Raw genomic sequence first — 17,554 nt, forward strand, 5'->3', positions numbered from 1 at the left:
ATGAATGCATGGTGTCCCTGAAAAACAAATCAAGTTATTACTATCTAGTAAAATACTACATTATGATCATGGACATAACCTAGTATCCGCCAACTTTCAGTTTTATTTTTTACACTCAAAAATCACTGTATAATAGTTAAATGTGATAAAAACCACAACCATTCCTATCAAAATAATATCAAAATACTATCCTTCAAGGTCATAGTTCATTACAACTTCAAAATGAACACTCAAAACAGTACAATCATGAGTAGTTGTGAACAGTCTTGACAGCTGTATTTTGGTACATTAAGGCAGCTTCAGACAACATTTTGAATAACAGTATTTATTGAAACAAAAGACAGATTTGATACTTAAACATTTGAGGTTTTCAAGAAACTTTTAAGTGTCTTACAGTAAGAACACTATGATTTGTGAAACTGTGTCTTAAACATTCTCAGCACTATGCCCTTGTTACATACGACATCTAAAAACAGGATACTCATTCTACCATTATCAAAGGTGTCTAGTAAAAAAGGAAAGATTAACGTTGAAGATGGGACTATAAGCCCCTACTTAGGGGCTTTCAAACGGCTTCTCACACACATCTGTGAGGTAGGTTATTATCCACATTTTGTACAAGAGAAAACTACACAAGATTACATAACTTGTGCTGCTATAGTAACAAACAGGGAATTAGATCCAATTAGATCCGGTCCGGTCCTTAGCTTAGAATTTCTTTCCTTTATAAACTTTAAAATATAAAGACTGCTAGTAATTGCATTCATTTTAAAAGCATAAGAAGGCAGCCAAATATTTTCCCAGGTGGCTTTAAAAAGTGAAATAAATGTAGAGAAAATGTATTCAGTGAAGAATGTCCAGTGGTGATGCTGTGTGATTTGGTCAAGTGGAACTGAAATGGCAGAAGCAAACCCCATGACCACCTGTTGGGCAGGTCACAGGAAAACAGAGGAACTGGGGGTCAGGGGACAGACTTTGAACACATGTTGACTTTGACTCTGAAATTATTTGAGAAGGCACCAGGTACTCTTTCTTTCTTTGTGTAGACAGTGGGTCTATGTCTCTTTGATTCTGGGAAAATGTTCTCCATTTAGAAAAAATGGGCTTCAAATTTGGTAGCAAACCTTATTTACACATGACTCTTATCTGTGAAGATGCACACTCAGATTAGCAGGAGAATAACAATGCAATTCTTTCCCAGGAGGCTTCAGTTTCTCTTCGGAAAATTTAAATTAACACAAAGTAGCAAACCTTGAGTTAAAAAAAAAAAATCACTGTATAAACCTTAATTTTTAAAAAGTCTGTTCAAAAAAATTTTTTTTATTCTAGGACATTCTACAAATCCTTAACTATTTTTTTTAAACTGGAAAGAATTATCTTATAGAATTTTCTTAATTGCACTTTAAATATACTTGAATTTACCCACCCTGCTTGTCCAAATAATCATGAATTACCTCTATAAAACTTGAACTGTTTTTAGACACATAAACTACACTTACCAAAAGTCACATGCAGTCACAAACGGCATTGCTATGCAAGGCTGGCAGTAAACATTAATGTTGGCTCACAAAATACAGGCCTGCAGTCAGATAACTTCTGGTTGGGACCTGATTCTAATCAGGTTATGGCTGAAGAAGTTTAATCAAAACTCAATCCAGTCTAGACTGCAAGCCTATTCCTCATGCTATTACTGTTTAGTCTCATCAACTGCATCATAAATATTCAAGGAAAGGCTGGTAAAGATGCCACTAACTTGTTTACATAATATATATATATGTATATACATACATACATATATGCATGATTTAAAGCTCATTAACTTAAGTTACATTTCCAAGTTTAAAAAGGCTTGGAGAATTTCTATCAAGCCAATTGTGATTAGGTAGTTCACAGAGACACACTGTATAAAAACTGTGTTATCTCATTTATGCACAAAATAAAAAATTACTAAAATGAAATTTAGATAAGCCTAACTCAGCTAGTAGTCACAAACTGTGATCGATTAGATAGGTCTGGGGCTAATTTTCATCTACATAAAGAGACTGTACTTTAAGAATCATGTAAATAAGGTCAGGGGATTTAGATCAGCAGTTAAGCACTTGTTTCATACATGTAAAACCTGGGTTCAATCACCAGTAAAAAACTCCCTACACCAAAATCATATAAATAAAATTTCAGAAAAAAATATGTTCTACAGATTTTTCTGGATTTTAAGCACCCTCAATAACTTATAAATACTTATAATAAAAATCAATATAAATCATAAATATTTCACAAAATTACATCTAGTTAGTGCAATCAACTAGCTTTTATAATTAGACTAACTACATTCAGTTATAACTACTATATGTCATTCCAGGACTTACAAACAATACACCAGTGTTTATTTTTATTACTTGACTATCGGATGTTTTACAAACTCTTTCTGTTCAGCCCAAAAGATGATCAACCGCAGTAAACAACTGGTCACCACTACATGAATAGACGTATGGCACTGTGACTTATGGAGAGCCTGCTGAGCCTCCTTACTGGACTGGTTACTGCAAGGGCGCATTAGCAGACCTGGAAATATATCAGCACCGCCACTACCACTTATCATTTTCTAATTAATGCTAAATCCATGCCATTTTAATTTTGCATTCCAGTAGTCCAAGTAGTTATGGTTATTTGAAATGCCTCAGACTAAGACAGAACACTCATACTAGTTAGTATACGGATACAAATACATAAAATGTGGACACTAACACTGATGCTCTGAAGAAGTAAAAAAGGCAGGGCTTTAGAGCTCAAAGGGACGATAGCTCTTTATCCATTCCTTTCATTTTAGGGTTTTAAATTGAGGCCAATTCCAAGATCACACTTACTATACTCATAGCCTTCATCCAAAGTTTTCAACAGAGTTGCCAAGAACGACTAAGTCATAATCCCTACTTAACAAGCCACAGAGGAACTGAAGGACAAGTTGCCAGACTGAAAAGGTTTCAATCTTTAAAACCAAACACAAAGCAGACAAGTCTATGGGCAGATCTCACATTTTGGTATGAAACTTCACACTGGGAGATTAACTTAGTAACCAGTGACCAGACAGAGCTGTAGTGTCTGTGGTAGGTATGTTCCAGGCTGTTAAGTCTTATAAACATCAGTGTGGGGCCTACGTTAACTAAGCAAGCATGCTTACATGTTAGGAGAGAATACAGATAAAGCAGTATAAAAATCTGATTCGGTTGTTTATGATTATTTTCCAAATTGTGTTTCATTTCATCTCAAGTATTAAATTTGTGTTCCCTGAGTACAAACTATCTAAGAAAAGTGAATTCCCAGAATTAAGTAAATATCCTTGAATACTTACTTGCATAAAGCAGGGAATTACTGTACTACATATACCCAATTCCCTAGCACAGAAGGTCTTAATGTTTCTGCTTAGCTTAGGCTCCTAGGTTCTCTCTGCAGATAACCAGATGTTGTAAGGGTCTTTTACAAGGTTTCTTGATCAAAAAAAAACCCTAATCTGTGAATGGCTTAGTTTTCTCTCTCCCCATAGATTTAACTTGAGACAGCTTTAATTTTGGTTTCCTAAATAAAAGGACTTAGAAAATGTTCAGTGGCCATTGAAGAATGAATAAAACTGATTTGTGCTCCATGAAGCCACAACAAAAGTCTCTTTTTCTTTGGGTTTTCCATAAGTAACCTTGTCAACGTCTTTTCAGTCATCCACTAAGTGAAAAAAGGGAATAGATGTTCTACCTAAAAAGCATCAGAATGGTTAGAAAACCTAGCATGCAGTACAAGCCACAGACTGAGGATGAACTGGTGTGAATGGTCAACAGAGTGGTTCTGACTTAGCATCAGGCTCTGGGGAACAGGTGTTACTCAGAGTCACTAATGACCACACTGTGGCACCCAGAGACAATCTTTTCTCATATTTTCTTATGGGATGCTAAGGTTTCTTTATTGTCTTAATTTGAAATAAGGTCTTGCTATCTATCTATTGTTAGGCCCCAATGTATCTTCCTGCCTCATGCTCCCAAGTATTACAAGTAAGCAACCATACTCAGCAAAGCAGGGTTTCCGTACAGTTGTGTGGTTTGCTTTTTTCTGAAAGTCTGCAAGTATTTGTGTTAATAGTCACTCTCCTCTGCAAGGTGTGGAGCAGACACAATGTATTCCGAAATTATTCTGTGGGATTTCTTTGTTTTAGGAAATACTATTTTGGAAACGGATGGATTCCATTTCCAGGACATAAATAAGGCCCACATCTATGACCTAATTCTCCCTAGGATCCAAGAGAATAGACTGCTCTAAACTCAGTACCTACCATACCCACAGCATTGACTGAAATGGGAGAACTGTAAATTTGCAAAGAATTTTTTCCTTCTCTGTTACCAAGAGCAACAAACCCCTTTGATGTGACTAAATTCCAGTCTCTGCTTTTCAAGACGAGTCACTAAATTCTCTCTGAAAACCAATGTACTCTATCACCTAGATTCATTAAATAATTATGTCTTAAAATGTTAAAAGAAACAAAATGACCTTCAGTTCTCCTGAAATTCAACAGGTAACTGTCAACCTGGATATTCATAAATACTGGAATGAATAAGACAATAGTAAATAACTTTTAGCTCTTGAATAGCATCATAATCATTCATATAGAATAGTTTGCGTTTAAATTCACTAGACTAAGAAAACATTCTGTATCCTTCCTGCCTTCATACCTGCTGTGGATGTTGTTATTAGAGGTAAGGAATCTAATCGGTTCCTTATTTCAATGTCTTCCATGTCATGATTAGGCAAACATTATGAGGTGGTCTCCACCACCCCACAAAAAAGGATTCATGCACGTTTGGAGAAGCCAAAATTATGCCACATTCATATAACATATTAGACAAACCAGGACTAAGTATTAGTATTAAAATAACTACTAAAATTACCATTTATTGCCACAAGATGGCAATCTTTCAAAGTTTAAACCTTAAGGTACCTTAAATTGTACACCCTCCTCCTTTCTCAATTAGTAAGCAAATATTCTTTTATTTTACTATTGAGAAGTTGGAGTGATAAATACTGACCATCTTTTTAAAAGAACTACAAAATTATCTGATGTAATATGATGCAAATTCCCAATTCAAAAGGCTATTTAAAGACAGACAAATTTGTCTTCCATAATCACATGAGAAATTTGGTCTAACAGTCTTATTTGCTTCTTAGTAAATAGAAAATATACTATTTTTGGTAAAGAGAAACCTGTCAAGGCAATGTTGCTTTTTTTTCAAGAGCTTAATATTTTCTAGGGTAAATTAGAGCAATGATTTTGTTAATTACAACATAAATACAATAAATGAATAAATAATTATTAAGATAAATTACACATAATTTAAAATACTTTAACCAAAACAACATATAATCAATTAACTTTATCCTGCTATATAGTGTTTTTTTAATCTTAAATTTAAAAAAACTTGCACAAAAAGTTTGGGGTTTTTTTGTTTGTTTAAAAGCACTGATGTGTCAATACATATATATATGTAAACACATATACTTATTCCAGGAGAATATAATTTTAAATATTTAAGGCTTCCCTGTCCAATCAGGTTCAACAGTGAAGGTCACAGCCAGTCAAGCTTTGGAAATATACAAAGACCTGATGGCCAAAGCAAGGTTTTGAACTGAAGGGTTAAAGAAAGAGAAAAGCAATGAGCAAAGGCAATGGCTACTGAGGAGACAGAGGGAGGAGGTGGCATCAATAACAAATGTCAAGGGAATTAGCAAGGATGCCAGAGGCCATGACTGCAGCCCTCCCCTAGCTGCCCCAGTCTCAGAAACACAAAGCAAGATCAGAGAGGAGAATTTTCTTTTAAGAGACTGTTGGTATTTTGCTTGTCTCATTGAACTGTGTACTAACTTTGCACGGTTTTGTATTGCTTGGTGGTGGTGGGATTTAATGAGGGGCCTTGCACAAACGTCAGGAAGCTGGGACACTGGGCTCCTATCATCAGAAACACAGTCTTTATGGCCAATACTAGGCAGTATTTGCAGAAAGAATTAAAAAGACTTTGGTTTCTGATATTTAGGGGGATAGGATTTTCAGATTTCTACATTTAAAAAATATCTCCCTAACAATTAATCTATTTCTTAATCTTCTTATGCAAGAGTGCCTAGATAGCCTGACAGCAGCTGAAATTTAGGCGGCAAACCGGACTTCCATACACTAAACATGAAGGGGGGAGGCCCACCAACCACCCTACATCAGCCAGTTCATCAGTGAGGTGTGCTCGTCATGCGGAGTGAATTCACAGGTGTAAGTTAACAAACTGCACCAGCACTCAGCCATTACTGCCTATGCAAACTCATCATAGGCACAGTAGACTTACAGAGGTCAAAAAGTAAACAGAATGCCGGATTTCTGTGTTTTCAGTGATTTCAACAACACTGCATGTCACCTGGGAATGGTCACACCAACTTCTATTGCAGAGCATGTAATACCGAGAGTGTGATAATAATTTAAAGAGTGTATGTGATTTCACAGTGCAGTGACAGGAAGACAGAGACCAGGGGTGGGTTATCAACGAGCTAAAGCAGTGATAAGACTGGCGCACATTTCAAAAAAATCCATGGTGTGACTGCCCAGGCGCGGGGAAGCTGAGGACAAAGTGCTGCCGGTCAAGGAACCAGTGAGAGAGCTGGAAAGGGAATGGTTCTCAGCGGTGCTGGAATCAAAACTTGACCGTGGTCTGTGGAGGCCTGCAGCAGAACAGGAGCGCTGGGGTGTTGACGAACCGGACCTCTGCTCCACCACCTCATCTGAAAGGACCAAAGAACAGTAAACATAGCAGCAGCCGGGAGCTCACCCGAGTCCTCGCCCGAGTCCTCCAGAAGCTGCTGCAGGAGGATGGGAAGCAGCAGGTCTAAACAAGGAGCTTAGGAAGGACTGTGATGTTTGTGTTTTAGAAGATGCAGCATTTGTGAGGACATGAAAGGGGATATGCACACATCTCAAAATACCTTACATCCTCGGCAATTTATTTTCTGCTAAAACTGCATGTTTGATTTTATTTCTATTTTGTTTAGATCTGCTTTAAGAGTAGAGGCCCCACCCACCGTGTCTTTGTGATGATTTTAACACTAGGTCACATTGTGCCAAATTTTATTTGTCAGGACTCATTGCTGCTGGCCTCCTTACCATCGATACTTTTAAAGTCTAGAAGATAGCTCCGATTGTCTACCAGGTAAAGCTGTAAGCTCATTTTCACATAATTGCCAGTCACTGGGTTTTTTCTTCTTACTCGAAGATGGTATGCATTCACTACCTAAAATGGAAAATAAATAAAAATTTAAAACTACACAATAGCTCCCATCTTAGCAAAGAACATCAAAAGCAAATGTGGGTGAGGGAGAAAAGAATTTATGGTTGACTCCTCTCTGTTACAGATAGTTTGGTAATTTAATCCCACTAGCAATAGCATTTGTTAAAAACTCAGATCCTGTGGTCTAGCCTTTAACTCAGATAGGGACCTTTCTAGAGAATTAATAATAATCTCAGTTGCCTTTTCTTCAATCATTTGAAAGAATAACCGAGAACTAAATGTTAGTGGTTTACATCAGGCATAGCAATAAAATCCAAATATCACAATACTAGAGGATGGTGTTACTACCTTTTAGAGACAGAAAACTGAAGCTCAGATAAAGAGAATTCTGAGTCTTCAGAACATTGGTCAATTTAGTTTCTAAATTCTTTCCATGGATATTTGAAAAATATTGGCATCTCATTTTATTTACATATTTATATAGTGAGACAGGGTCCCACACTGGTCTTAAGTCTACAGACATTCTCCTGCCTCAGGTTTCATTTCTGAAGTGTTGGTACTATAGTAATGAACCACTACATCCAGCAAAAATTTTTAACTAAATAAAATAACTTCAGAAAAAGGAGATAAGCTTAAATTTAAGTAAATATTAGTTTATTTAATCATGTAAATAAATGAAAGCATACTAAAACTGATATATTAAAATGTATTAAATATTTACATGATAAATTTGAATTTTTTCTCCTTAATGACTCATACAACAAAACCCTAAGTCATGAATCTGGAAGGGGACAGGTAGGAAAAGGCTGGAATACCGGGGCTTAGGGAATAAGAAAGAGTTTGGAAAATAACAAGAATTCATTTTATACATGTATGAAGTTGCTAAAAATTAAAATAGGCCAGTTGTGGCACATGTGTTTAATCCTAGCACTTGGAGGCAGAGGCCAAACTGGTCTACACATGAGTTCTAGGATAGCCACAATGACATAGTGGGACCTATCCTATCTTGGAGAAGATAGATAGATAGATAGATAGATAGATAGATAGATAGATAGATAGATAGATAGATAAAAAAATACACATTCCTCACCCTCAAGAAACAAACAACAGTTAAAGGGATATCTTATTTTTAAAATGTCCCATATATGTTCAAATAGAGTTAAACTGCAATGAAATCCTAAACTGAAGAGAAAATAAAACTATGTGCTGATAGTAATAAAAAATATGCCATAATGGGTATGATAGTTAATACTGAACACTGTTGGCACTGCTAAGGACCATGGGGACCAAGCTGTACTGAATGCCCTTTATATCAGGAGATGGCTATGATTCTATGGGAAGAAGAGATGGAAGGTTATAGCTTTGAAGTGATATGATGTGGTATGCAGTTGACAATGGTAGACTTGTGATGGTTTAATACTGTCATCATGACAAGGTCTCCAATCACCTCAAGGACACACCTCCGAGCATGTCTATAAGAGATTCCCCAGATGAGGGAAACTAAAGTGGGAAGGTCTAGACTAAATGTGGGCAGCACCACTCCACATGCTGGAGCCCTGAGCTAAGGGAGCAAGTGGGCAAGCACCAGCAGTGATTGCTTTCTGCTTCCTGACTGAACATAAAGTGATCCTCTGCCTCACACCCCTGTCTCCATAATGCCCTGCTCTGATGGCCTGTGTCCTAGAACAGTGTGTCTGAATAAACCTTCCCTCCTCCCTCCCTCCCCCTTCCTCTCTCCTCCCTCCCTTTCCCTTCCTTCCTCCTCCCTCCCCCTTCCCCTTCCTCCCTCTTCCCTTTCTCTCCGTTCTTCTGTCAGGTATTCTGTCATAGCATGAATAAAGCAACTAACAAGTCAGGGATTTAAGGGCCAGATGAGAGAATTTCTCAACATGGAGAAGAGCATTTGCTGAGTGAATGAACATATCTTGACAGCATAATATATAGCAAACACTAGCTGTCCTAGCCATCAACCATCTATGCCAACAAAGCACAGAGAGAAAACAAACTTCCTGAGAAGAAAGGGAAAAGAAACTGCCTTTCAAGATTTCCGACAATTGTCGCTGAGCCATGCTGAGAGAGGTGAGCTGTTTTTGCAGATAACTTCAACTGCAAGGCCAAGAATGCCATGCTGGAAATCAAAATACGTTCCCAGCTCAATAGCTCTTTGTCCTTTATAATGTTTTGACTGTGTGTGTTATATAATTTAAAAGAATGAACCATGTCGACCAAAAGCATAAAGCCTGCTACAATTATTTCTAAATCAAAATCAACTTGGTGTGGACCTCAATACTCAACAGCTTTGACAACTTACTATGTAAGAAAAAGCTCTTGTACAAACAGCCTTAGTACATTGTGACTTCCTACCTTCCATTCAAACTCCAGCTGCTTCATAGCTCGGTACACTTCAGCCATAATGTCATATGGTTTGCTCTGGCTTCGGATTCCAAGATGCCACTTGGCTTTTTTCACAGCTAAAGATTTGGGCTTGGTTGTGTTCAGTGCATCCAGTGGACAGCGTGCTTTGGGGCTGTCTGCTATGAGAGGTGGCATCCTTTCTGGATGTGGTTTCAGGCCTGGGGGAATATGCATGGCACTATCATCCATAAAAGAACCTGTTGGAGGGCTAGAGGCGAGGTAGAACTCACTGGCTTGGTGCATTATTCTCCGATTGTCAATGATAAGATGATAAGCCACTGCAAGCTGGTCTTGAGGGTCACCACTGTACAAACTGTTCATCACTTCTGATTCGGTACACTCAAACTTCTCACATACTTCTTTCACAGCCTCATCATCAATGACGTTAGCATCATAAGAGGGGTCTTCAGGAAATAGGTAACTGGGCAAATCCTGTTTAAACCATTCATGTTCTCTAGGAAAAACACCATACACACTATTATAAGAACATGCTTTGCAAAGTCCCACATAATTTAGACTTGTGGCAATACAACATAAAGACTATAAAACACTAGTCCCAAGTCCCAGGTCTGCCTATTGACTATGTGCCCTGCTCCAGTAATTAATCTCTATGCCACTGTGGGCTATGTGTCCCTACTCCAGTAATTAATCTCTGTCCCTGAAGAAATACAGATATTTAGGCTCAAGATACTTCCCTGAAAATGAACAAAATGGGTCTGTCACTTTGAGGAAAATAAGTAGCAATATTTGTGGACAGTGTTAAAATCTAAGTTTCCAAGCAAATCCAGATGATGTATAGTAATTTGTTCCTGCCTCCTAGAGTTTGATGGTTTCTCAAGATCTAAAGATGTTCTGATTGTATTGATAACACTGAACCTGATTTTTATTGTGTAAAATGAAATGTTGAAAATCTGTATATTTCAATAATGCAAGATTTCCCAATGATGTGACAAAATTATACATGCATAAGGAAGTCACTTAAAATTTAAAACCTTATTATAAAACTATAATGTGGTAAAATATGAAACTTCATTTTTTTCTCAGTTGATACTGAAAATTATAAGCTAGTATGTTAAACTTTGTTTTAGTATCAAAGAATATCACTATTATGTGGATGGCTATAAAACATTCCTTTATTTTCCAACCACTTACCTGAGTCCACATTTTCCTCAGTAACTTCAAAGAATATAAAATATTGAAAGATTAAATGAAGAAGTAGACTTGGAATCTAGCTGCTTTTGATTAAACTAGACATTAAGGAGATTTATAAAATTGTAAGATGATGCTTTTCAAAACGTTTCTGAAAAGTTTTCCCACTATGCTTATTATCTTAGCCACTCAGAAGTCTGATTCAGGGAATCTCAAGTTCAAGGCTTGCTTCAGCTACAAAAGAAGCTAGCAGCCATGCTGGGTAATTTAGTAAGAGCTTATCTCAAGTAAAATATAAAGGCAGATGGGGAGGGAAACAGATGTAACAGGGAGAGTGCGTGCCTGCGAAGCACAGGGTCTAGCTCCAATTCTTAGTTGTGTGTTTTTAAAAAGACATCGAAATGAACAGATTTTAAGTAAACTTAATTCTAATTTTAATTATTATATGCTAACTACTGGTATATTCTTCATTAAAAAATTCTTTGAGGTTCTCAGTAACTTTTAAGAGTGTAAAGAAATACTAAAACTAAGATCCTCTTAAGCCTACTTTTCCTCACTTCTGGACCTTTATGACTAACATCATAACTACTACCAAGTAATCTTCAGAGATTATATACCAGATAAATTTAAACAAATATTAAAAATAAATAGTTGCAAATACGCAAATATTCTGATAAAATCTGGGGGTGGAGAAATAGTAAATGAAAGTCTATGATTCAGAATAGGAGACTGAGTAGGGAAGTCACTCAAACTAACATGTGAGCACTCACCACAATGATCAGCAGCCAGCTAAACAGTACACAGAAGTCAGTTAATGCATCAGAAGACGCAATAAATGAAAATATCTTGAGACAAAGGGTTTTGACATGTGATAATAACTGCTCTGGTCCAATATCATGAAGAGTAGTGAGACATGGGACAGAATGGTAAAAGAAATCAGGTATTATAGACAGCTGTAGCAAATCTGTCAAACTAACCTCTTATAACTATAAAAATTTCCCAATGGATTATAACGATCTGGGAGTTTCATTTAAACACTGGTTTTATAACTTCAGTGAGAAAGTGAGATGTGGGTCTTTATACTGCTTTTCCTAAGCATCTATTCTTGTCAGCTTCACTGAAGCCTTAAAATCTAACAGCCTCACACTCAACACAGCTGAGGAAAATCACTTGAATAACAAGGAAGGAGTAGAGGAACATCGGCGTTCTCTACAAGTCCCATCCCATTGTACCTAGTGTGCTGGTTGGTCTTTGTCAAGTTGTCAAAAATATAGACATATCTAGGGAGAGGGAATGTCAACTGAAAAATGGCTGGATAAGATTGGCCCACAGGCAAGTCTGTTGGGCATCTTCTTGATTAATGATTGATGTGAGAGGGCCCAGACCATTGTAGGTGATACCACCTCTGGGCAAGTGGTCCTAAATTGTATAAGAAAGCAGGCTGAGTAAGGCATTAAGAGAAAGCCAATAACAGCTCAACTCCATAGCCTCTGCTTCAGTTCCTACCTCCAGGTTCCTGCTGAGTTCCTGCCCTGACTACCCTTAGTGAGGGGCAGTCACCTGGAAGTGTAGGATGAAATGAATAGGCACTATTGTTTAATTCTCCAGCTATCTGGAATGGCAACCAAAGTTGGGGCACGCACACCACACACACACACACACATGTGCACGCTCAAGATAGAGTCTTATCCCCTAGGCAAAGGGAGCTCAGGCCAGACAAAAGCCTAGCATGGGCATGAATCCTCATCCCCAGCTAAGAAGCTATTGCTAGCTTTCTTTATGGACTGTGAGCCCTGGTAGGTCTAAAAGGCTCCACTGGATGACCACACACCCAAGACTATATGGATAGCAGTAGCTAGACTCCAACCCAAGGGAGGGAGGAAGGGAGGGAGAGACTAAGGGAGGGAGGGAGGGAGAGAGAGAAAGAGAGAGAACATGGACATACAGTCAGGTGGGTGTGGAATAAGGGAGGACATGGGGAAATAAATATAATAAAATATATCAAAATAAAAAGTATTAAATTTTCAAAGAACCAAAAGTATTTAAGACAATATCTTATTACATTACCTAGGTTAGCCCCAAGCTTACACTCACCCTGCCTTTTAGCCTCCCAAATGCTAGAAGGCAAGGCACATAAAAACCAGCACACTTAGCCAAGTTTCAAATTAACTTGACTCCAGGAGCTGGGGAAACAGGTTCTGGGACCGGTGGCCCTCCTATCCCACTTGGTGAGCTCCAGGCCAGAGAGACTTGTTCTCAAAAAGATTGAGGAACAGCACGGAAGCATGGACGGGTGTCCTCTGGTTACCACACACATGGGCACCCACATAAATGTATATCTGCACACATAATATACACACGCAAAATTAAGTTAAATAGTTGAAGATTCTGATATTCAATTAATTTAAGATCTACAAAAGTAGCAAGCTCACATGACTCAGCCTGGGATTACCTTCTTGGTGATTTCACTATAAATGGGGAGTAATTAAAAAACAAATATGTTAAGGAATAAGCTCACTATTAGTAACCAGGAAAAAACAGTATCCATATCCATAGCCAAGCTTCAGATCCACTGTTTTCAAGTACAGTAATTTTAATATAACTAATAATGCTACTATTAGGTCTAAAAAAGCTGAAGGAAACAAATCTCAGGTTTCCAAGAGCATGTGTCTCTCCTGTTTATCACTGTATTTCTGTCACTCAACTTAGGACCTCTCACACAACAGGTGCTAAACACATATTGGAAGAAAAGCAGAAACCATTAAATAAGCAAATAATTGAGACATTTCCTAACCTGTGCAGACAGGTTGAGCATCTCCGACCAGAAAACCCAAGCTCTTAATGCTCCCAAATCTCAGATCTTTCAGGCTCTAAAACTTCTGAATTAAAGCATTTTTGGGTTTTGGATAAGGATGGTTAACTGGAAAAAAACTATGCAAATATTCCAAAACCTGAAAAACTCTGCTATATAAAACACTCCTGTTTCAGCAGCATATCAGATAATTATGCCAAATTTCCACAATAATAGTAAGCCACTAAGTATCATAGTATAAAAGAAATGCAAAGTATTATGAGAGAATTAAGGAGAAATAAATGTCATATAACTCATGTAACAATCTAGGATAGTAAAAATAGCATCAGTTTTAATTCAAAAAGGTTTTGAATTCCAATGTTTCCCTTATAGGTAGCCCAGGCCAGCCTCAAACTTGCTATGTAGCCAAAGATGACCTTGACTTTCTCCTCCTTTGGCCTCGCCCTTCCCACCCCACACCCAGTGCTGGGATTACAGACGTGCCCCACCACACCCAGTTTGTACAGAGCTCTGTGCATGCTGCACAAGAAGCATGCACACTGCACTACAGCCACAGCCCTTGGCTATATAATTTAAAAGAGGATAATTCCCATTATAAGTATATACCACACATGCATGTGATATATTTTAATATGAAAATGTGGTCTGTAATTTAAAATAACTTAAACTTAGAAACACATGATATATAACTAAGTCATGACACAACCTCAATTTCAGTTTATTGTTGTAAAATGAAAATAGCTTCTGTAAGGCAAAGGACATGGTCAATAGGACAAAATGACAACCAACAAATTAGGAAAAGATCTTTACTAACCCTACATCTGATAGAGGGCTAATATCCAGTGTGTACAAAGAACTCAAGAAGTTTGTCTCCAGAGAGTCAAATAACCCTATTAAAAATGGGGTACAGAACTAAACAGGGAATTCTCAACTGAGTAAACTCAAATGGCTCTAAAGCACCTAAAGAAATGTTCAGCATCCTTAGTTATCAGGGAAATGCAAATCAAAACAACACTGAGATTCCACCTCATGCCAGTCAGAATGGCTAAGATGAAAAACTCAAGAAGGAAGACTTAAGTGAGGATACTTTGGTTTCTCTGAGAAAGGGAACAAAATACAGGAGCAATAATGGAGACAATATGTGTGGAGCAGAGACTGAAATAAAGGCTACCCAGAGACTGCCCTACCTGAGGATTCACCCTATAAACAGTCACCAAACCAATACACTACTATGGTCGACAAGAAGTGTATACCATGCTCCAAGAAGAAGGAGCATGCCATGGTTGTCTCCAGAGGGGCCCTGCTAGAGCTTTACAAATACAGAGGCACATGCTAGCAGCCAACCATTGGACTGGGCGTGGGGTCCACAATGGAGAACCTGGAGGGTGGTCCAGAAGAGCTGAAGGGGTTTACAGCCCCATGGGAAGAACAATGATTTCGGACACACAGACGCCCTAGGACTCCCAGGGACTAAACCATCAACCAAGTGGTACACATGGTTCCAGTCAAAAATGTAGCAGAGGAATGCCTTATTGGGAGGAGTGGTCCTTGGTCAGGTAAAGGCTCAATAGATACCCCAACAAAGGGAAATAAATCGAGGGGGGGGTGGGACTGTGTCGGGTGGAGGGACATATATGTGGAGGCAGGGGGGTGGCAGGAGGGGCTGGGACTTTTTGGGGAGGGGGGAAATCGGGAAAGGTTTTACCATTGGCAATGTAAATGAAGATGACATTCAATAAAAAAATAAAATAAAACAAAATGAAATGAAAATAGTAACAGCTACCTCTGAAAAAGTCAGTGTAACAAATAGGTCAAACATATAGCAAAATGCTTGCTGGGTATCAACTGTCAAAACATCTGACTTTTATTCCTTTTGAAGTATACTTTATCTAATTAAAATTCTCATATTAAAATATTGAACATAAACATAAACTAGTGAGAATTATAAATCTAAGTTATTACTTTAAGTATAGAAGTGTTATCATTACCTTGTCCTTTGGCTGTGAGCGTTATCAGGTAATGGTTAGGCCATCTCTCTAGCCTAAAATATCACTATTTTATAGTACTTCCTATGGGTCAATTAATTTGTCTCAATAGATTTATTTACATTTTTCTTCTAAAGTCTATAAATATATGAATAATTGCTTTTAAGTAACAGAATTCTTTCACTATTCTAAATTTAGAAGTGCTTATATAAGCAAGTACAAATATATTAGCATGTCTAATTTTTCTTCTGAGAAAAAAAAATTAGAACTATTTATTCCAAAGACTTATAAATGAAGTTTCCCCCCTGTTGGTTCATTTCCATAACTAAATCTGGCAGCAATTTTACAGCTGTACATTCTTATGCACAAGGCCTGGAACTGGAACAGGACAGAGAAAGAAAACAATGTTGTGGTTTGAACGTGGAATGTCCTGTCCCTACAGGCACCTGTATTAGGACATGTGGTTCCCAGCTGGTGGTGCTGCTTATGTAAGTTGTAGAATCTGTTAGGAGGCAGAGCTTCAGTTGACAAAGTAGGTCACTGGGGGTTGGCTTCTGAGCCTAGTGCCCTTTCTACCCACTGTACTTCCTAACTGCATATGCAGTGTGACCAGTCCCTCAGGCTCCTGCCTTCCCTACAACAATGGACTGCTACATCTCCTCAAGTACTGAACCAAAGTAAGTCCTTCCTCCCTTAAGTTGCCTCTTACCAGGTATTTAGTCACAGTAATGAGGAATGTGAAAAGAATTCCATCCTACATACAAGAGACCTGCAGCAGCCAGCAAGAACCACCACCTCAGCCAACCTCTGAATGTTCCACAGGACACATGAGTCAAAACATTTCCTCCAGCTTTAGGGAAAAAAGGGAAAGGTTCTGAAAGATGTCAGAAGAGTGTGCTTCTAAACAACACTTTGAAACCTTAGATAAGACAAAAGCCTTTTAAACACACAAACAATGTGTAGAAGGCATTACATCATTCCTGCCATTACAATAGTTAACTTCTCAACAAACAAGAAGTTCTCCAAAGCTAATCCACTAGTGGTTACTGGATCAAAAATGTAACAAAAGTTATTTTCTTAAATATACCAAGATAACCATAGTGGGGCTCAAGAAGACAAATATTCCATGTCCTCTCTGATTAGGATTCTAGCTTCTAAATGACAGTATGGATAGAAGGCCAGGAAACTAGAAAGGGGCCGATAAGACAGGAAATATGAGGCTTTGATGGAGAAAGGGAGGGATAGAAACCAAACATCTGGGACATAAATGGTGTAAGGGAAATACAAGAAGCAGAGGGTACAGGGGAAGGGGAAGGCAGGGGTGTGGAAAGTACAGGTGGGGGTGATACGCATCTGCGTTGAACAGGGGCAGACATGCTTTGTATTTATCCCCTTACTGGGTTTACACAGCATTTTCACTGTATTAGATACTATAAATAAAGAGAGTAAGCCAGTTATAACATGGTGGTAAGGCTTCAAGAAAAGGCAATGCAGTACATCACCAACCACACCCAAAACACAAAGTTCTCCACTTTTCACATCTGAAGTGTCTCCAGATCCCTTCTAAACTTCCACTTCCAGTAACAGTAAGGAATAGGGAAGTAAACAGAAAGGTTCTTAAGACAGTTTGTTCCCTAAGAGTTATAATGCAAGAGACGAGAGGCATACTGAGAAAGAACAGACACGGTATGAAAGCAAAGTAACAAGGCATGTGCTAAAGGCTGCCTTGCACAATCAGAAGCTCCGACACAGCAGGAGGGGACCAGGAAAGACGCCACAAAGTTGGGGCACGGGAGCAGAGTATAAAAGAATGATGCAAATGCCACCAGGTGAGAGGGCAGAAAATACCGAGGGTCAGAATAACATAATCGAGGGCACAGAACCTGAAGTCT

The 17,554-nt window shown here is 38.2% G+C and overlaps 1 protein-coding gene across 2 annotated transcripts in view; it reads right to left on the reverse strand.

Annotated features, from left to right (window-relative positions):
- Positions 1-309: 309 nt before the first annotated feature.
- The window catches only part of Prkaa2 (protein kinase AMP-activated catalytic subunit alpha 2), a 73,499-nt gene continuing 56,254 nt past the window's right edge, over positions 310-17,554 (reverse strand). For both annotated transcript variants that reach the window (XM_052176885.1, XM_052176886.1), the window contains 3 exons: positions 9,666-10,170; positions 7,178-7,304; positions 310-6,798 (listed from right to left, as the gene is read on the reverse strand). In XM_052176885.1, coding sequence (XP_052032845.1) covers positions 6,560-6,798; positions 7,178-7,304; positions 9,666-10,170 — 871 coding nt within the window. In that variant the 3' untranslated portion in view covers positions 310-6,559. The remainder of the gene's footprint in view (positions 6,799-7,177; positions 7,305-9,665; positions 10,171-17,554) is intronic.

This window comes from Apodemus sylvaticus, chromosome 3 (assembly GCF_947179515.1).
Source record: "Apodemus sylvaticus chromosome 3, mApoSyl1.1, whole genome shotgun sequence".
Lineage (NCBI taxonomy): Eukaryota > Metazoa > Chordata > Mammalia > Rodentia > Muridae > Apodemus > Apodemus sylvaticus.